At 45.4% G+C, this 22,058-nt stretch overlaps 1 protein-coding gene across 1 annotated transcript in view; it reads right to left on the minus strand.

The window, feature by feature from the left end:
• Window positions 1-22,058, minus strand: part of APMAP (adipocyte plasma membrane associated protein) — a 379,103-nt gene that overhangs the window by 239,506 nt on the left and 117,539 nt on the right. Inside the window, exon 3 of the mRNA XM_078649066.1 lies at window positions 13,002-13,117. Coding sequence (XP_078505192.1) covers window positions 13,002-13,117 — 116 coding nt within the window. The remainder of the gene's footprint in view (window positions 1-13,001; window positions 13,118-22,058) is intronic.

The following is a 22,058-nucleotide window of genomic DNA, read 5'->3' on the forward strand; positions in this document are numbered from 1 at the left end:
AGTGTAGTCCGCAACAGCTTAAGAGGCTGGTTCACAAACGAAAAGACAGACCCATGAGAGCAAAATCATGGTTTTTACCTTCAAACGGTGTTTGTACCAAATAATATATATCTGGTTTATAAATCTTATTTTCGGCGATCTACTGCCAGTCCTTTAAAATTATGGAATATTTAATTAACCCTGCCTGTGTAGATGTTCATTTAGGAGTGCCCACCTTTTCTGCTTCTGTTTATCTTTCAGGAATCAACTTCTCTTTTTTATAACAAGCTTTAAATAGAAATACAATCAGTGCATCTAGTGAATTTTTAGGGCTCATAGTTATGAGGAGGTAGTTTTACAGCCTTGAAGTGGCGAGTGATGCAAAATATTACTGCCAATGATGTAGGCACGCTGTTAGTATTGTCTTTAGTGTACATTAATTTGCCATGCTGATGTGCTCTGCTGAAAGTAGGAAGACGTACAAAAGGGGGTGGTGATGGACGGAGCATCTGAACCAATCAAACACTCACACCCAGTCAACAGATCTGGGTTTAATCCATCACCGTTCTTTAGCCCACTCTGCCACCCCAGTTCAGACATGGCCATATGCAAATCAGTCTGACCCTGTGCCTCATGGGAACAGTCCAACCCGAACTGCCAAGCCATGCCTTCCCTGGACCGGATTCAAGCTTCCTAGGACCGGTTTCTGGCATTACAGCCGTCTTCAGCCAGGCTTGCTTGAATCCAGTGGCAAAGTGAGCAAGGGACTCACGTCTGAGCATACCCTGTCAACTTATGGCGGCCAAAGCGGTACAAAAGGGGGTGGTGATGGGAGGAGCATCTGAACCAATCAAACACTCACAACTAGTCAACAGATCTGGGTTTAATCCATCACCTTTCTTTAGCCCACTCTGCCACCCCAGTTCAGACATGGTCATATGCAAATCAGTCTGACCCTGTGCCTCATGGGAACAGTCCAGCCCGAACTGCCAAGCCATGCCTACCGGTCCTAGGAAGCTTGTTTCCGGTCCAGGGAAGGCATGGCTTGCAAGTTCGGGCTGGACAGTTGCCCTGAGGCACAGGGTCAGACTGATTTGCATATGGCCATGTCTGAACTGGGGTGGCAGAGTGGGCTAAAGAACGGTGATGGATTAAACCCAGATCTGTTGACTGGGTATGAGTGTTTGATTGGTTCAGATGCTCCGTCCATCACCACCCCCTTTTGTACCGAAAATAGGAAGGCAGCACCACCATCAGAAAGGTTCAGGTGTTCGGCACAGACGCTAGATGGCCCTGGGGTTTTATGTGCCAGTTTACATTCTCCTTGCTATAAACCCTGCCTTAAGATGAAGAAAACTGTTTTATCACATGCGGTTATGTTTAGCGATTTTCTTTGTGTGCAATGTGAGAAAAGCTGTGTTTTCCAGTATGATTTTCACTAGGTGCGCCAAACTGAGTTGCGGTGACCATTATGCAGGATAAAAATACATAAAGGTTATCGGTGATGACATCACCCAATTTCGTCATACATCACGGTGGTCTATGACGAGATTTGGGGGGGGTTGAATTGACAGCATGCCTGGTTTCGGAGCCTTCGAGGTGTCGGGTAGGAGAGCAGTAATAAAGCATGTTAAAGAAACTCACTGTGTGCTGAAGAAGGTCACCGCTGTTCGATACTCGGAGGAACATGCGCCGCCGCCCGGCTCCCCGGGCTGCACAAAGATGCCTCCTGACAGCTGTGAAGTGTTAGTGTGGTCTTCGCAGGTAGACAGCGATTCATGCGTGTGATGTGTGGGGGGGCTCTGTGTGTGTATGTGTGGCTCTGTGTGTGTGGGGCTCTGTGTGTGGGTCTGTGTGTGTGTGTGTGGGGGGCTCTGTGTGTGTGTGTGGGGGGCTCTGTGTGTGTGTGTGGGGGGCTCTGTGTGTGTGTGGGTGGCTCTGTGTGTGGGGGGGCTCTGTGTGTGTGTGGGGGGCTCTGTGTGTGTGTGGGGGGCTCTGTGTGTGTGTGTGTGGGGGGCTCTGTGTGTGGGGGGGGGCTCTGTGTGTGTGGGGGGGCTCTGTGTGTGTGTGGGGGCTGTGTGTGTGGGGGGATCTGTGTGTGGGGGGATCTGTGTGTGGGGCTCTGTGTGTGGGGCTGTGTGTGTGTGTGGGGGGGTGTGTGTGTGGGGGCGCTCTGTGTGTGTGGGGGGGCTCTGTGTGTGTGTGTGGGGCTCTGTGTGTGGGGCTCTGTGTGTGTGGGGGGCTCTGTGTGTGTGTGGGGGGCTCTGTGTGTGTGGGGGGGGGCTCTGTGTGTGGGGGGGCTCTGAGTGTGTGGGGGGGGCTCTGAGTGTGGGGGGGCTGAGTGTGGGGGGGCTCTGAGTGTGGGGGGCTCTGAGTGTGAGTGGGGCTCTGAGTATGGGGCTCTGTGTGTGTGGGGCTCTGTGTGTTTGTGTGGGGCTCTGCGTGTGTGGGGCTCTGCGTGTGTGGGGGGCTCTGTGTGTGTGGCGGGCTCTGTGTGTGTGGGGGGCTCTGTGTGTGTGGGGGGCTCTGTGTGTGTCTGTCTGTCTGTGTGTGTCTGTCTGTGGGGCTCTGTGTGTATGTGTGTCTGTCGGGCTGTGTGTGTGTGGGGGGGCTGTGTGTGTAGGGGGGCTGTGTGTGTGTGGGGGGGGGCTGTGTGTGTGTGGGGGGGCTCTGTGTGTGGGGGGGCTCTGTGTTTGGGTCTGTGCGTTTGTGTGTGGCATTTACAAGAGATTAAGCTATTGGCATTGTAAATGACAATGCCATTTATTTATCTGTTTTCAAAACCAACACATAAATAAACATTTTGTCATTTACAATGCCAATAGCTCTAACTTTTGCAAAGGCGAGACCGTTGCATTGTAAATGCTTGTTCCTCAAAGGAGCAGGGACGTAGTACAATATCATTACACTTTGTACTGTTGATCTGCTCGTCGGGGGACTATTTTATTATGTTTTCAACCTCTTGTTACACTGTGGGTGCTCAGACATAACTGCTTACATTTTATTGCAGCATTAACGTCTTGCCCTTCCTGTCTGAATCCAGCTGCAACCAGCCATGCTTTCTAGCTACTGCAGCTCTAAATCATGTAAAAAGTTAAACCAAAACTTAAACACAGGTTGAAATGATACTTTAATATGCATGCTGCTTGTGTTTTTTCCTCCCCTCTAGGACTTGTGCTTGGCTACTGGCTGAGGAGTTGGAAGTTTTTCCTCATCAGTTTCGCGCAGAGGCCGAAATGTTTCCATCTGGAAAAATGTCCCCTTTAAAATGTGCATTTGAATGTATTACATTAAATAAAAGCAGAACAAGAACATAGGGCCAGCACTTGGGCTGTGTGATGGATCGCACTGGATGCTGACTTCAGAGGGGCAATGTTTCAAAGTTTATTTTACTTTTAAAAGTACTCCACACATTCCTGGCCTCCTGCAATTTCCAGACAATAAAAATGTCAAGATAACTCCGGTGATTGATGTTCTTGCTGGAGAGATCAGAGTTTTCCAGTAGGAGAGGTTTTAACTCATTGCAAGGTAGCCAGAGGATTATTATGCCAGCTGCAAAGAAAGTGTACCATGCAGATTACAAAGTGCATAAAATGTAAATAGGTCAATAGGTTACTGCTCTTCTGTTACTTGCAGCTTATAAATTAAAATCCTAACAGAACAGTGAATTTAGAACTGTCATCAAAGAACTGCATGCACTGCAAAGTAAAGATTAGAGGAGATATTAAAGTTGCAAAAAGGGTACATCTGGAAGGAAATTGATTCTTTTTATTTAAGAGAACCCCCACCTATGGTGTTCTGTTTTCAATTCAGAGTTTGTGCTTCTGAGGCCCAAGCACTCTTTAGCAATGCTGCCTACCAATATGTACGACTTGTGACTCCTACACCCTGTAGTCCTCTGTATTATGTAAAATTTCCATAACACATTTATACACTTATGATTGATTGACTCTGTGTAATTTGTGTGTGGTGCAAAGTGCTCCGATACCCTACACTGGTATGTGTAGCACTTTATAACTAATTAAATGCATCTGAACATTAGTGGTTATGGAGCCTTAAGGGACACTGTTAAAGGGTGGTGGTGAGGGAATCCGCATCACTCAGCCTTACCTCAACCTCACCTGAGCACCGTCTCAGCATCATCACAGCACCACCTCCTCATCAGTGCACCACCAGTGCAGCACCAACTCATCAGCGCACCACCACCTTATCAGCACTGCACAGCACTATATATTATTTCAAAGTAGTCCCTAAGCTACCAAAGAAATATATGCTTAAACAAACTAAGCTAATATCTACAGCTCTGTTTGCTAAGCCATTAGCCATTAAAGGCTATGATTACTGGAAGGACACAACTGAGTTAAAATCGATTTGGCAAACCAAACCATGGCAAGTTCAGGGGATGGAAACTTTGTTTCACACAGGTTTAGTAACACAAATGATCTTTCTGAATGACAGTCCAGCAGACTACGTGCCTGGGGCTCACTAAAAGTAAAGAAACGGAAGCCCCAGATATTCATTCCATTGCTCGCTTCGACATTTGGCAAAGTTTAGCAAATTACACTAAAAAACAACTCAATAGTATGCTGCAGAATGGTACATTCAATTCCACACTTTCAGGTCCTCACAGGTGGTAATTGTGGCCAGTAGACAAAAATGGTTATCATGCTTGTTTTCTTATTTCTACACTGGGTTTTAAGACAAGTCGACCCACCCCTGATGTTCCCACTAACAGCATTCAGGTAATGTTACCTCTCATTCAGTGGGGAAATGGTGTAAAAAATGGTTGGAACATTCCACACTGTCTGCAGTGAAACAAAATCTCGCTCTTCTGTCCTTAGACATGGATTTATCAGATATTTTTATTAGGCCCTAAGGGCCCACGTTCTAGAAGATTTATTTATGGTACATATAATGAAATTTGGAAATTATCATAAATGGAGATTGCCACACGTTTAAGATAAATTGATCAATATAATTTGGATAAAGTGCTGGCAGGTGTTGATAATAGTATTAAATCCCTGTCTTCTTGAATTTATAATTTGAATAACATTGTGTCATCTGTTATTGATACTATGCAAAGTGGCATTTCGACATTGAATCATGGGCAAAGCCAGCTTAGATCTATTATGCGGTTTAGCTGGATACTTCAAACCCTTAAAAATGGCTGCATACCCTGGTGCTATTTAAAGTCCAGTAACTTATGTTTGCCATTTTCATTTAACACGCAAACAACTCATGGCAAAGAAAGATGCCACCTATACAGTGTTGCGTTTGGAGAAGTGAGAACAGCTCCCATTATCAATAGCCGAAACATCTTTATCTGTCTGGTTAATACACAGCAAAATATCTTTACCCATTTCAAAATTTTAGTTCACAGTCTGCATGAAACATTTCACGGTCGGTAGATATTAGCCCCTAGGAGGCAGCTTCATTCATGAATTACGGGCACTTCTCTTTTCCTATTGTGGTGAACGTGCCGGCAAACAGGTCTTCCTTACTGGAAAAGAATCTGACTCTTTTGTAAGTCAGTCACTCATTTGCAAGCATGTAACCTACCGCAGCGCATTTAATGCTTCAGTAGCGAATTTGGCCTGCTTTCTAAAAGGAATACCAGCTCCTGCAATACTTCCACTTATTATACTCTACTCCCAAGTGGAAGTTATTTATTGTTAAGTGATCAAGACTGGTGTGGAATGTGAGCTGGGATCCCATTCATTTTGTCGGTTTCCCAAACCATCACATGTTGTAATAATGTCCCGTTCCCTCCTACACAAGAAGGTATAGATAGCCCGTTATAGCCTTCCATTCCAATTTTGAAGACAGATTTTAACAAGCCAAACAGACTTGAAGCACTATGGATTCAAAAAGACATTGCACTCACATCTGCTCAAGAAACTTTTGAATTACAGTTTGCAAGGACATGCATTGAGGTTCAGTCCTTGTTAAACACAAACCTCTCATTACAATATGGCAAATTAGTTAATCATATTTTATCACAACTAATACTGCCGGCCTTGCGCATTTCTTTAAGATCATAGGCTCCCGCAAGGTCAGTTCGTTACAGACTAGTTTCAGTGTAATACCAGCTTTTAGTCATTCCAGTTTTCGTACTGTTTACGGAGGGTTCCTGCTGCTGTTATTCCTCATTTGTGGTATTTTGGTTCTATTTTTGCTCCTTCACAATGGATGTTCCGTCTGCAAGCCCATTGGAATTATCACAGCTCCAGCTGTGTTGTGAGGGAACGCTTTACTACTTTGGGATCTTGTTACTTCAGGAATTGGACCTTGAATTGTCAACATTATGACAAGCCTGGTTTACCTGTGTGCAACCCGCGTTTCACAACTTCTGGCACCCTTTTGAATGGGCACTGGATATTTGCCTGGCTCTGTGCACAGTTTAGGCCACTTTTGCTTTGCACATGTTACAAAATATCACACTTGTTTTTGTCATAGGTTGTTCATGTTTTCAGATTTTATTCTTTTCTTGAGATTTAGTCGGGAGCATTTCATGCAAGCTTAAACAACACTGTTCCTTGTTATTCTCTGTGGTCGGACACTAGAACCTAGACATAGAGAAATCCACCTGCTGTTTTTAAAAACATGTTTTATCATATAACCCAGGACGTGTTGTTTTATAAAACGTACACAGGAAAGACATTCTTGCAGAGCAAAAGTCCAGAGATGAGAGGGCGACACCAGCTGAGATGTAGAACAGCTATCTATGAATGTAAGGTATGGGTTCACCACCAATCCCAGAGATCTATAATAGATCACTTTGCTTCAATGGTGAGAGAGGGCATAGGCAGATCTGTCAGCTAAAATGACAGGGCTTTTTATTGTGTATGGGATTTTAATTTTGCTAATCACATTGTTGACCTACATGTTTTCTAATTGTATTGCAGTCATTACATACTAGAGCACAATAATTTCAATAAATATTGTAAGCTTCCTTTGTGTCTTATCTATTGTATGTATGAAAGTGCCCCTTTTTGCATGGTTACCCCCTAACTTTGGCCTGATTTCTGATGCTAGCTTGACTGAGTGTGCCCTAGTTCTCTGCCAATCAGGGTCCTTGTAAAAGGTACCCCTGGTAACAAGGGCCTTGTGACCAGAGAGAGTCTCTGAGGGCTGCAGCATGTATTGTGCCGCCTTCAGAGACCCCTCACCTTAACACTTGCACACTGTCATTGCCGGTTGCATGTTTTTGTGCATACCAAACTGAAGAGGCGACATGGCACACAACCCTGTGTTACAGCAAACAAATGATGGACGGAATGCTGACAATGCAAACATTCTCCCCCAGTCAAAAGATCTGGATTAAATACATTGTTCTTTTGCCCACTACGCCACCCCAGTTTGGACCCAGCCATATGTAAATCAGTCTTGACCCTGTGGAACAGTCCAGACCGAACTGCCAGGCCAGGTCCTCCCTGGACCAGAAACGAGCATCCTGGGACCGGTTTCAGGGTATGTCACCCTTTTTCAGCCAGGCTAGCTTGAATCCAGTGGTACAGTGAGCAAGGGACCCACGTCTGGGCATACCCATCCCACTTAGGGCGAAAAGTGTTACAGCAAACAAATGATAGACGGAATGCGGACAATGCAAACATTCTCCCCCAGTCAAAAGATCTGGGTTAAATCCATTGTTCTTTTGCCCACTATGACACCCCAGTTTGGACCTAGCCATATGCAAATCCTTCTTGACCCTGTGCCCCATTGGAACAGTCCAGACCGAACTGCCAGGCCAGGTCCTCCCTGGACCTGAAACAAGCATCCTGGGACCGGTTTCAGGGTATGTCACCCTTCTTCAGCCAGGCTAGCTTGAATCCAGTGGCACAGTGAACAAGTTCTCGTTGCCAGGATTAAGGACAGGTTTACGTTTGGGATCGGAATAAACCGCCCCCCCACCCCCCCTCCGCATTCGGAGCAGCTAAGTTTCTCGACAGCCACCCGCCTACTTGACTTATGGATAGCACTGGACCACTGCAAGATACTTTGATGCTGGCCACTGCTGAAAGACCTCGCTCTTGAGCATCACCTTTACCGGCTGTCCACTACCACACCCGCAGTCTTGAATAAGACCCGCCATGACCGCCAAATAGTGCATTATATGGGTCGAAATGTCAACAAACTTTTGGTTCAGCTTTTCACAAATCTCCTGGTTCAAATTCGCAAGCAAAAGTGCTGCCTACCAGAGACATTGTTCTTCCTCATGCTGACCACTTTATTTTTGCTCTTGTTAGAATTGTAGCTATTCTCACTGTATATATGACATTCACTTCACCATGTGCACTGAGCACTTAAAGTCACCTCGTTACTGGTCACTTGTATATCGATTCACTTGACGGCCTCCATTAGCCTGTATTTTTATACCTTTGAAATCGAATAAAATAAGAATTTTCCAAGCATCTCATAGTTGGTTTTATTGTGTTCCAACCAGAGGTACAAATAATTTGGTGTTTCTCATCTTTGATCTTGTACAATGTTCAATGTACTTGCATTTCTGATTAACTCTCGTGTTGCAAAGTAATTATCACCCCCTGCAGAACCATTGTAGCCTTTTCATATATACACCCAGGTTCTGAGGGACACAGGGTAACCCCATTGTATTTACTTCTTGTGGCATGGATTAGTCAACCCTCCAGCAGGCCTCACAGTCCTAAGGCAGGGTGCACAACCCCACTGGTGAGGGCATAGCTGCATGAGCATTATGCCCCTACAGTGACATTCACTGACATTGTAAGTGCGGTGAAGCCATTTTGAGTACAAGGACTTGGAGTTTGTTAACACAAACTCCACAGCTCCATGGTGGTTTATTGACGAATAAGAAGTTTAGTATCAAAACTCTCAGCATAATAAACCCACACTGATGCCAGTGATTGATTTATTATAAAATACAGAGGGCATCTTAGAGGTGCCCCCTGAAATAACGACCAACCTCTCGTGTATTGGATCACTTGTCCCCGCCAGCCAGCCAGCCACCAGACAGGTTTCTGACCTCATGGAGTGAGAGCCTTTGTGCTCTTGGAGGTAAGACACAAAGCCTGCTCTGGGTGAAGGTGCTTCACTCTGGCAGGAGCAGAAACACTTGGCGGGAGTCACAGCATTGACCACAAAGACTTGAATATTTACCAACTATGTGCGTTCCTAAGAATGCATCCCAAAAGATAGAGGCACCATATGGGGCCAATTCACGAGGACATTTATAGTTACGTGAAGCTTCACCGTGGATCACCGTGGAGAAGCGTGGCTCAGTAGTTAGAGGCGGCAGACCCGGAAGCTGAGATCGGCTGTGGACCAGGGTTCGATTCCCCGCCTCGGCGGGTCTCGGGCTCAAAAAATTCCACGGACTTGACAATTCTCGCTCCGGTGCCTACTCGACTCACGGGGTCACACTCTGCGACTCTGGGCAATAGCTTTCTTAATCTCCACTACGGCCCCTCGCGGCGGGATGCCTGGCTTTCACCTTGTGGATACCCTGCCGGGGTATCTCACAGGGGAATACCAGGACGGGTTCCCTAAGCAAGCGCCTTGATGCCTTCGGGTGATACGTGCGCTATATAAGTCGCAATACATTTACATTTTACATTTACACCATAGGCGTACAACTTCACCTAATCATAAAGGACGTTGTGAAATGGCCAGGAAATGTCCAGCTCCCCATCAGCAAAAACTGCAAAAACAGAAAATTCTATTAATGCCAGCTGTGTATGAATACTCCGCAAATATTTGCGTTATGAGTACTACTTCACAAGCACATAAATGCCTTTGTACATGGCCCCAACGTAAAAAAGTTGATAATGGAGGACTATTTCAGACCTAACATAACTAGTTGAAGAAATTAATTCATTGGCATAGATACTGCCCCTTCAATTTTTAGGTCGAGTCTAGCGGCAGCACACATGCGCTTCTTGCTCTGCAAGGCATGCTGTATTAGGGTATACAGTGAAAGTCCCGCCTACTCTCCGCCTATATTTGTCATTGGCTTGTGTCAATGTCCTTTCTAAATGCTGGCTTCTGATTGGTAAACAGACTTGTTATTCCCGCTTTGGTGCTGCCTTGTCTCCACTCATAAGGTCTAGATCTTTTACTTCGCTTGTAACACGGTCTGTGTTATAAGTGGGTGAGCGCAATTTTCTTTATTGACTAATGCTTTGCTTGCAGGTTGATTGCGAATAGAGACATTATGGACGGCGCAACAAGGCTCCGACAGCATGAGCGTAGCAGCCTTTTATTAAGTTGCCCATGCCTAGGGTGCTATTGGTTTTCCGCTTATCTACAAACCCACTGCTCTAGGAAACAATCAGTGACGAGGACTGCAAATCTAAATGTGCAATGTTTGCACAGTGCTTAACGTGGCCTAGGTCTGCTTCAGGGTGGTGCTAATTTTACCACAGAAGCGAGCTAAGGCTAGCAGGATGGAGTGATTTTCCCACGATCACAAAGTTTCGGAAGCTATCGTCAGAACTGAGATCTAGCTATCGAGTGGATGCCTTTATAACCCCTTTAACAGCACCTGGTTAATTGCAATGTGTGCAGTAACTTGTTACTTCGCCATTTATCTGGCCGCTCATAATGAGGGCCAAAAAGTAAATCTGCTCTTCAATCAGCAGAGTATATATATAAATCAACGGCAAGTAGCTCCATGTCGTGTTGTTTCAGCCATGCTACACGTATAGCCAACAGTATATTGCCTTTTGGGAAATGTAGTTTTCCTTTAAACATTGGAAGTATGGTCTCGACAATCCCAGCCTTCAGGACTCCTTGCTGTCACACTTACCGAGGTCCTGCTTCACCGCTGAGGAAGACAAGATGAAAACTCTTATGCACGGTCACATCAAAACTCTAGAATCGCACCAACCAGCACCTGGGGTGGAGAGCACACTGTCCCCATAGAACAAAGGCTTCTGGACACAGCTGGGTCCAATCATCATACCAACTAGGAGCCATTTGTCATACTATTGCAGGTTACACCAGCAGGAAACCCAATTGAATCAGAGACGTCATTTTTGGTCGTGAGATTAAAAATGAAAGCAGTCAAAGGTTTACAAACTGTGCTACTTTGGAAAATGCCTGGGTTGATATATATTTCTTGCGTTTTTCGAGGCTACAACTGCCTGAGGTCTTGCATACACGCCCCTCGCCCAGCAGATGACGCTGTTTTGCATCGAACTGACTGTTTTGTTGGAATAAGAGGTGTAACAGCACGACCAGCTGTGAAAAGGAGCGAGGCAGGATATTCTGTAATTATTGGAAGGCTGAAGGGCTGCGAGGAAACTCAGTGAAATCCTCTTTTTCTGTTATAAGATCAGGGCTTTAAGTGGACCGGATCCTGCCGTTCTAAAACGCAGGTTGCCCTCTCCCTTAAGGTGCAAAAAATATCTCGTCTGCAGCAATGCCACCTTTCACTGCCTTTCATGTTCCGTCAAAAAGACTCATCGTTTTTTCACGGTCTCATAATTTCAGTACTGAAGCGGTTTCAATATTATGTACAACAACGCCATAGTTCTTGCTTATTTAGCTTATGCAACTAACAACCATTGACAACGCCAAGAGTCCAGTCCTGGCTTGTTTTAGGTGTAAAATGTTACTTGTATTATATAAGTGGGTGCACTGAAACAGCAAAATACCAGTCGGGCGGCACACTATACGTGTTTATAAGCCACGCCCTAATTACAAAGAACACAACCCTTTTTCGAGACCCTAAGTTTTTTCAGCCCACTTAAAGCCCCGTCTAAGAAACTGTATGGAACGAAGCAGCATCATTCATTAAAGCATCGTCAACATCACTTTGCGGCATGTATAGATGTGGTTAGTTTATAGCTCGAACCTAGCCAAAAAGCGGAGGAGGGCCGTACACGGTCTGAGGAAAAGATAGTCAATGAGTGAGTGAAGGCGAAGCTGGCTTTCGTGAGACAAGATAAACTATTTACTATCTTGTGATGTATTGAAGTGTGCACAGAAACAAGTACATCTATGCATATTAGGACGGTGATATGCAAAGTATATGTATGTGATGGCAGAAAATGAAGATGCAGTGCATAGAGATTGATAGACACATTGTTTGTGATACCACAGATGCCTAGATACCATATAAATGTGATTCTTGAAGGAAGTTGGAGATGAGGAACCCACCACCTTCGCACAAGCCACTGCGGGGGCCCTCGGGATATACCACAGGTGTGGGTGTGCATATGTCGTAGGAAGGAAGATCTATGTGACAGTAGGCTAGTTTAATCACCTTTTTTTCCTGAAACTAAAGTATCCGGCCCAACATATATATCATACTGGATGTGCAAAGCGCGAGCCTGGCTAAAGGTTAAACCATGAACTGACTGGAGCGCAAACGACGTTCTTTAAGAGTTTTTGGAAGCATGTGAAGAGCTTGGGCTGGGAATTGCTCCTCCTATGGTGTGTCACGTGACGTACGCATCCCGTCTTCCCGTTGACGGTCGCAGTGGCATGGGCTCAACCAAGCATTTGCAATGCAGTAGGTATCGCAATTGCGAGATTTTGAGCTATTGGTATTGTAAATTACAATGCCTTTTATGTATGTGTTTAAAAAACACATAAATAAAAGCCATTGTCATTTACAATGCCAATAGGTCAACGTTTCTAAAATGCGAGACCTATTGCATTGCAAATGCTTGTTTAAAGGATGTCACTAATCCATAATGTTTAATGTCTCCAACCTCGAGTATTTCCAGTGTTTCGCTCTTACTTCAAACGCATCCTCTTTAGTGAGAAAACTCTACTTATTCTGCCGGTTCAAAGTGCAAATGGGGCACCGAGGAGTTTCACGTGTGTGGCAGACACTCACTCAGCCACGTGTGACTAACGGGTTGTCTAGTAGCGGTTTCATTGTCGTGGCTTACATTTAAACAGCCGGTGGTTGCAGCTGGACTTGTTTCCGGGAGGAGTGGGGGCGCGGAGAAAAGGCTTCTACACCCATAAATGCAGGGATTTACATTACTTTCTTGCTAGCATGCGTCATGTGTTAAATGTCTACATATGCTTACCACCAATATTTGCAAAGGACTCCGGCCCCACAAGCATGCCTTCAAACATTCGCTCTGCTTTTCTTAACTTAAGGTTGGGCTCGAGAGCGCCAGTCATCAACGGAGGATCATGCAGGCTGAAACAACAAACACAAGAAAGCAGAGATATTACACGAGCAAAGACAAACAGCTTATAAAATAGCTCAACTGAAAATTGTAATCATCTTCCAGTTTGAAATTCCGTCAGTCGGCCGTATTTTCTGGACATCTTTTTCAGTGAGAAATGTTCACAAAATTTCAAATAATCTATTAAATATAACTTCATATCGTAATTCGTTCGCTGCTAGTCGGTGTTTAGATCGGCAAATTAAATTCATCGTTTTAAATATCTTGAAGGTAAATTATCAATACCAAACTTTAGAAACGATATTTCAGCACGGCAGTAGGTGGTGCTGCAGGATTTTAAAACACAAACATTTATATTGTAAGTCACTAGAAGTTGAAATGTAACGCAGACTGTCACTGAAGAGATCAAGGTAATGTTCCAGACCAATTTATTCATCCACCTAAAAGAAGTTTGGAGCAGCCCAGGCCAATAATACTAGGATTTAAATAGAACATTGCTAAAAAGTTCCTCATAAATACTGCAAAATAAATGATAACCAAATTAATGGTGTTGTTTGTTTACAGCAAATAGACTTTCACCAATATCTCCACACTAAAAAAAGATACAGCAGCAGGGCGGGAAGAGGCGCTGGAAGTTGGGGTGCTGAAACACTCCCAGAAATGATCATGCTGGAGTCCGGAAGGTTAATGAGCAATTAAGATGCCTTTAAATATTGTGTTTCCCTAGTCTCATTTGCTGTGCGTTCAAAGGCAACAGTCAACGAGGAAGAGGTGTGACGCAGCGGCCAGGGTGCCTGACTACGGGGTTCACGGTTCGATCCACGGTGGGGGCGGCAGGTTAGCCCAGCACCATGTGACTCTGGGCAATAGCTCGCTTAATCTTCCCGAAGGCCCCCAGCGCCAGGACAACACTTCATAGGTAGCTGTGCGCTTTACAAATACTGGTATTTCATTTCATTTCAAATATCAGGCTATATCTTATGACACATTGCTCCTTATTCGGAAACTCTGTGTACTTTTATTTCCCTAACTGCAAATTGAGAGGATTTTGTAAAAGTGATCTAGGTGAGAATCCTGCTGTGGTAGAGGAAACGAAAGAAAAGGCTGTAGCACGTCAGTGTTTTCTAACACACAGCAACATTTAAATATTGTAAAATTAACTATACAGCAATTAGGAAAGCACAAATTAAGCACTTGTTTGTAATTTTGAAGTGTGATGGAAACAAAGATTTTAATAAGATCAAACAAATCAAGGCACTTTATTGGTGATGCGCAACAGATAAATATTTACTGAAATCCATTTCCACACATTATCCTTTTTGTGGTGTATAGTTTTACCAGTAAAAATGTAGGTGTTGGAAACCGGCTATTTCTGGTAGGCTAAGGCTTATGCCAAAGCCAGGCAGAAACCACCATTCCAGTCAGGGCAAGGAAGTCACACGCCAAGATAACCTCTGCTCGCCCTCTAGGTAGCATGGCGCAAGCAGTCTAGGCTAAACTCGGAGGCGATGTGTAAAGCATTTGCGTCAGCGCACAACAGCAACAACATACTAGGTACACCACAAAAGAGACTCCACACAAGGTTATATTAAAATAACTTTTGTACTGTCAAAAACATATCAGATAGAAATCACACATGTACATTGTGCCAACTGGCACGGCAATATTCACAAGGGATTATTTACAAGACAGGGCCACATGGGCCACTGTCTGAATCAACACTTTGCAGATATAGAAATACTTGTCAGAAATTAGAATAAAAGTATATAAACTTCACTGTAACACAAAGTAACAGTTATAGATCACATCCAGTAACTACTGGGAACAGGTAAGTACCACCTACGCAACCCTAAACTCCTTGGGAGACTGTCACGCAGGGGACCAGGACCTCACTAGGACCACCTGTACTAAAAAGAACAACCACCTAAGTATCACACAGCATTTAGGGGTCTAAGAAAGAACACATTACCCATGATGTATGAACCACATTCAGAGGAGTATTAAAGGAAAACCACATAAGTAGCACACAGCGTCTAGGGGTCTAAGAAAGAACACAGTACCCATGATGCATAAAGATACATTCAGAGGAGTAATAAAGAGAAACACATAATGTATAAACCTACACATTCAGCGGTGTTAAGAATAAAGCACATGATGCAATAAAATTACATTCAGGGGTACCAGAATAATACAGTAGCGCAAAAGTCACATGATGTCTAAAACATTCAGAGGTGCAGGAATAAAACATGATGCAAGGAAATACATTCAGAGGTGCAATAACCATACAATTGCGCAAAACCTACATAAGCCACCACCTGTGGCAGTCCCTAGGCCAACTGGCCTTGTTGGGGCTAGAACGCCCTGAGTCTCAATGTCAGGGGCCTAAACGATGCAGGGGCCCACTACTTGCTGGGCCCCTGGGAACACTCACAAGGGCCTAAACGTAGCAGCTGGCACTAAGTGCTGCGCAGCTGGGTACCAGAAGCTGTGGCAGGGCTCTCAGTAGCCCCTAGAACGAATCTGCGCCACCTGAGCCACACAGGCTCTAAAACAAACACTGCGCCCGTTGGAGCCACACAGGCCCTGGCCAACACTGGTCAAACGTTGGAGCCACACTGGCTCTAAAGCAACATGCCCCCTGGAGCCTCCCTGGACACGAGCTTCTCCCAGGTAGGAGGGGACGGGCACCGACAATTATGCCCCGGCGCCCCTACTTATCTAACATGGCCCCCAAGAGCCTCAACAGGCTCTGAACACGACTTAGGGCAGTTGGAGTCCCTCACGGGGGACTCGAGTCAAGAAAACGCCCTTCTGAGCCTCAACAGGCTCACCAAACAACATGCGGGCACGAGCCTCTCACAGGGCTCCAAGTAATATGCCCCGCGATCGTCGGGGCGGCCCTCTGCCAAGCAGGGCCGCCCAAAGCATCCTCGCTCCGTTGGAGTCCCTCACGGGGGACTCTGGCACAAATACTGCCCCCGGGTTGTGGGAGCCTCTACACGCTCTGCGCGACGTTGGGGCGGCCCACTGCCATCGGGGGCCGCCCTGCATACACCAGCGTCTTAGGGCCGGTCAAACGCCCGCACCCCACTCACCGGTCTCCTGAGGCGGCGGCTGCACGCGGGGGCTCTCTGCTCCTGCCGCCGGAGCCCCGCCTGCTCCTCCAGACGGCAGCTCCTCACGCCGGCCTCGATGTGGCGGCTTCCACTGGCGGCGGGGGAATCTCCGGTCTCCCTCTCCACACGGGAGACCGGCAACGACAACCCAGAGCTTCTCCCCAGGCAGGGGGAAGCGGGAACAGCCCTCTCCCGGCCACCATGCGTCCATCCTCCTCTTCGGCTCCCCACCACGTCACGCAGCTTCCAGGAGTCAGCCAACCACAGCGCGGCTCCTGGACCAGGCTCCCGTCCAAGGACCAATCGGAGCACGGCTCTCCTCGGGTCCCGGCCAATCCGGTCGCGGCCCCTTCGTGGTTGTTTTCTCCGCGGCAGATCGAGGTGGGCACTCGTAAATAATTAAATAAATACGGGCAAGAAGCCTCAGCGCGTCCAGCGCTATAAGTGAGCATAAAAGCGCTCCTAAGCGCTAGGAAGTCCAGAGAAAGCGCTCTCAACAGGAAAAGGCAGCCTCTCCATGCTGCCACGGTCCCAGAGCTTCCCAGGGGTAAAGCCAAGTCCCCTCCTCAGCCCAGGCAGGGCAGAGGGGTCCCCCAGGAGTCCAGGCATCCAGGAGCTGGGCAGCACCCACCCCTGGTCGATTCAAGTCCAGAAAACAAGAACATTTTGGAAGGGGCAGAGCCCCTTCTTATCCACAGAAAAAGCTTTGAAGTCTTTAGAAGTCTTTGTGTAGGCGAGCCCTAAGCTCGGGGAGTATCTGGTTTCCCTCGCCTGTCAGCCTCAGGTCAGAGGTGACAGGGGGCCATCGGGAGGGAGAGTCATCCAGGGTGGGCCGACAGACACAGCCTGGCACCACCAGAGCTCTTTCCACTCCCCCCTAACAGCAGATGGGGGGCCTTTCATCTACGGCTTGACTCAGACCCCCTCCTCCAGACAGTCCATCTACCAACAGGCCCAGGCATGCCTGGGCCAGGCCCATCAGCCAATCACGTGCTAGCAGACTCACTACACAATTATGCCAACTTCTAAAAGTGGCGCTTCTAGACTACACACAGCCATGCCGCATACACCATTCTGCAGCATTCATTCTCACGAGTTCATACATATCAAACTCGACCCTGCACTCCCCATGCATCAGGAATCTACCATGGGCATACATATTCCCCATTCATTCCTATGGGAGGGCAGGGCGCTCACCATCCATACACAGAAAGCACACGCACTTTACACTGTACCACAGTGAAAAAGTGCGCAGAGGCCTACAATCACCAATCCAGGTTCCAAAAACAGGCTAGGAAAAAGCAAAAAGTCACGGGGTAAACCTGCCCAAAGGACCGGGTCCAACAGTAGGTCTATGCAAATTTAGTGGCCATTTCAACAGAAAATGTGCTGTGTGTAAATGACCATGTGCTACCACATCAGCTACATACCACAGCCACACCCTTACCACTCTCCTGCTGAATGGGCATGGCACATCTGCTGCCCATTTTTTTTATTTTTTAATAGTGCTTAGATCTTTCACAATCTCTATGACTTAAATCAGGGATGTAACATTAATACAAGCACCACCACTCTAAAAATTGTTACCACACCACTGAGGGTGGGATGCTCTGTTGCGCAACATTATCCCAGGCACATATAGCTCTAGCAACAACGCACCCATTTTTTTATTTTCCGTTTTTCTCCTTCACCCTGACTTCCAGTCTCATTGAAGGAAGAGGAGGAGCAGCAGAGAGAGAGAGGACGAGAGTAGTCTTGATTGTGGATAAATGATCCAAGTGTGATGGTATGTGAGGTGTGATGGAGTATTGGTACGAAAATGTGTGATGGTGCACTGTACGAGGGTCTTGATATCTTTGTGACTGTGTATTATGGTGTATTTGATAGTGTGTTGTCTAAGGTGTGTGATGTGTGTATTGATAGTGTGTTGTTGAGGCGTGTGATGTGTGTATTGGGCTGATGGCCTGTATTAAATGGTGTTTGCAAACTATGGTGTAGATGTGCACGTGGAATGGTATGATGATAATTATTGGTACGCATCAATTTGTATGCATATTACTTGCAACATTCAGCATGAAGTTATAGTGAAGTCAGAGTTTCCATGAAAATACATATTTGCCTGTATAAATTAGGCAGCTACTGATGAATCTGAACAAAACTTTGTAAAGAACATGTCATTGAGATGTGGGTTCAATACACATACAATTATTGTAGATCAGTCAGTGGGGGAATTAAAAAGGAGTCAAAGAATAACCATTCCTTTACAATTAAAATATTATACAAATCTATTTGATTGGGGCTGCTCCAGATGTGGTTCAACTGCAGGTACACGAGTATCTTTTTCACATGTAAAAGCTATCTTGCTTCTCCGTGCCTCCCACATGTGAGCAATTCTAGAATGGTTTGCTGGTAAGGTGCAGCTTGAAAATTGCTATTTGCACGTACTCAATAGAGTTTTGGTTGCACAGAAATTATATCAGGGATTTGTTTGACTCCCATTTCTAAGAACAATGGTATTACTGGGATACCTGGTCCTACCCTCATCACGGTCCTCAGAAATGTGTTCTCACTCGTTGCAAATCACAGGTAATGCTATAGCCCCAAAATTCTGACCTATAAATAACACCTGCATCTGCCTTCTGCATGTAAAGACTCAGCTAACTGACTCACCCCTGCCTTGCTCATCAATCAGTACAGCATTTGAACTTTGAATAAAAAAGAAACTTGCATTTTTATACCTGTTCTGTCCAATTTATGCTTAGATAATCAAATATAGACAGTCTATTGCTTTCCCTTAGACATATAAGCATATTTTTTGGTGGGCTGGCGAATAGCACAAGCTTGGCTTTCCATTCATATTCATTATCAAATTCTTCTCTACACAATGTTTGGAGAATCTCCCCTATGCCATATGCATTGTGTTTTCCAAGTAGACAAATACAGCATCTTTTGCGGACAGAAGAATTAGAATTCTCGAGAGGCACGCACCACACAATTTTTTGCTGTAATATCGAATATGGCCATTGTATCTGTGTGGTCGATGCTGATGTTTCTATGATGCTATTTTATTTTTTAAATTGCTAATAAAGACTTACAACATACAAAAAAGAAAGATTTAAAATGTGTACATTTGCTGTATTCAGTACAATCCACATCGGCCTCTAGTAGATACTCTGATGATGTTAAAAAACAAAGGGAACAGGTCTGATGCCTAGATGTAACCCTGACGTAGTTCTTAAATGCTTCTGAAGCCATTGGTACAATTGCCACGTGGGTGGTACCAGGATTTTGAAGCATAATTTGAATACAAAATGTTCATCGATGAAATAAGTGCCAGTTCTATGTTTAACGTTTCTAGTGAAGACCACAATTTTGCCAGATTAAATTAATCAAATACTGTTTTTTGGTCAATAAAGGTCAGGTACATTGGGACTTCCTTCACCTTCCTATATGTAAGGCAGATAATAAGGATTTCCACAGTTTGGGCTTGGTCGACTGTGTTTTCGACCTAAACCCTGCTTGTACATCTATTACAATATTTTTACTTTCTATTCAGCTTTGCAGGCAATTTAGGGCAATTTAGGCAAAACGTCCTTAATACCTGCCCATTCCAACAATAAAACCGACCTATAGTCAGATGGGTGCCTCCAAATGACCTTCTTCTGTAGAGGGACCAGGACCACCAAGTTCCAAGATTGTGGAACTGAGCTATCAGTGGGGCATTATATTCCTTGGTCAATATACCATAACAGAGTTTGGGTTCTAGGTATAAGTCTAGGGGTATCATGCCAGGGCCTGGGGGTTTATTTAGTTTCATGCCCATCATGCTTTCTACCCCGAGTGACAAATGGTCATACTATTGCTGGCCCTTCTACGATCATTAACACTAATCACTCTATCTTCTAAATTAATATATTTTTCTTCCCCCATCTAAAAGGCGCCTGAAATTACTGATCCAATCATTTGCCCTAATATAATTTTCATATCTATTTTCTGTAACACTAATAGAGTTTGTGAAAAAATCACAACATTTTATGGAGTATTTCCTGGTAGTGGCAGCTTTCAGATCACCCCATAGCTTTTGTTAAGTGTCTAATTATTTTTTCAAAAAGCATTATATTCTTTCCTGAGCTACTGGAAATGGAATTCCTTTTCGAGGGTTTTGTGGCACAATCTTAATGCAGCAGAGAAAGTTTTTTTTTTTAACCACCAACATTCCATATTGTACCAACTACAGTTGGTCTAACTTGAATTTCTTCCTATTTGCTTTAATTGGGGAAGACCATATTAGCTTTATTCCTTTAGCCAATATTTTAAATATGTCAATGTTTTTTCTTCTTTCGCCACAACTGCTGGCCACGATTAGATTTGTACAGTTATCAGTCTGGGGGTTTCTGTCCATTTTTCATAGTCCCATCTCACAGCTCACCCACCACTGCCTCGTTATATCACAATAGTTACAAAAAGGGGGTGGTGATGGACAGAGTATCTGAGTTAATCAGAACACTCCTACCCAGTCAACAGATCAGGGCTTGATCCATCACCATTTTTTAGCTCACTGCACCATCCCAGTTCAGAACCTGGCTATATGCAAATTAGTCTGTCCCTGGCCCAGTGCATCATGGGAACAGGGCAGACCAAACTACCAAGCCAATTCTTCACTGGAAAGGAAACAAGCTTCCGGGGACCGGTTTCTGGCATTACAGCCGTCTTCGGCCCGGCTTGCTTGAATCCTGATGGTGCAATGAGCAAGGGACTCATGTCTGAGCATACCCTTCCACACTCATGGTGGCCAAAATAGTTACAAAAAGGGGGTGGTGATGGACAGAGTATCTGAGTTAATCAGAACACTCCTACCCAGTCAACAGATCAGGGCTTGATCCATCACCATTTTTTAGCTCACTGCACCATCCCAGTTCAGAACCTGGCTATATGCAAATTAGTCTGTCCCTTGCCCAGTGCATCATGGGAACAGGGCAGACCAAACTACCAAGCCAATTCTTCACTGGAAAGGAAACAAGCTTCCGGGGAACGGTTTCTGGCATTACAGCCGTCTTCGGCCCGGCTTGCTTGAATCCTGATGGTGCAATGAGCAAGGGACTCATGTCTGAGCATACCCTTCCACACTCATGGTGGCCAAAATAGTTACAAAAAGGGGGTGGTGATGGACAGAGTATCTGAGTTAATCAGAACACTCCTACCCAGTCAACAGATCAGGGCTTGATCCATCACCATTTTTTAGCTCACTGCACCATCCCAGTTCAGAACCTGGCTATATGCAAATTAGTCTGTCCCTGGCCCAGTGCATCATGGGAACAGGGCAGACCAAACTACCAAGCCAATTCTTCACTGGAAAGGAAACAAGCTTCCGGGGACCGGTTTCTGGCATTACAGCCGTCTTCGGCCCGGCTTGCTTGAATCCTGATGGTGCAATGAGCAAGGGACTCATGTCTGAGCATACCCTTCCACACTCATGGTGGCCAAAATAGTTACAAAAAGGGGGTGGTGATGGACAGAGTATCTGAGTTAATCAGAACACTCCTACCCAGTCAACAGATCAGGGCTTGATCCATCACCATTTTTTAGCTCACTGCACCATCCCAGTTCAGAACCTGGCTATATGCAAATTAGTCTGTCCCTAGCTTGTTTCCTTCCCAGTATAAGAATTGGCTTGGTAGTTTGGTTTGCCCTGTTCCCATCATGCACTGGGACAGGAACAGACTAATTTGCATATAGCCAAGTTCTGAGCTGGGATGGTGCAGTGAGCTAAAAAACGGTGATGGATCAAGCCCTGATCTTTGGACTGGGTAAGAGTGGTCTGCTTAATTCAGGCACT

Source organism: Lissotriton helveticus, chromosome 6, assembly GCF_964261635.1.
Source record: "Lissotriton helveticus chromosome 6, aLisHel1.1, whole genome shotgun sequence".
Lineage (NCBI taxonomy): Eukaryota > Metazoa > Chordata > Amphibia > Caudata > Salamandridae > Lissotriton > Lissotriton helveticus.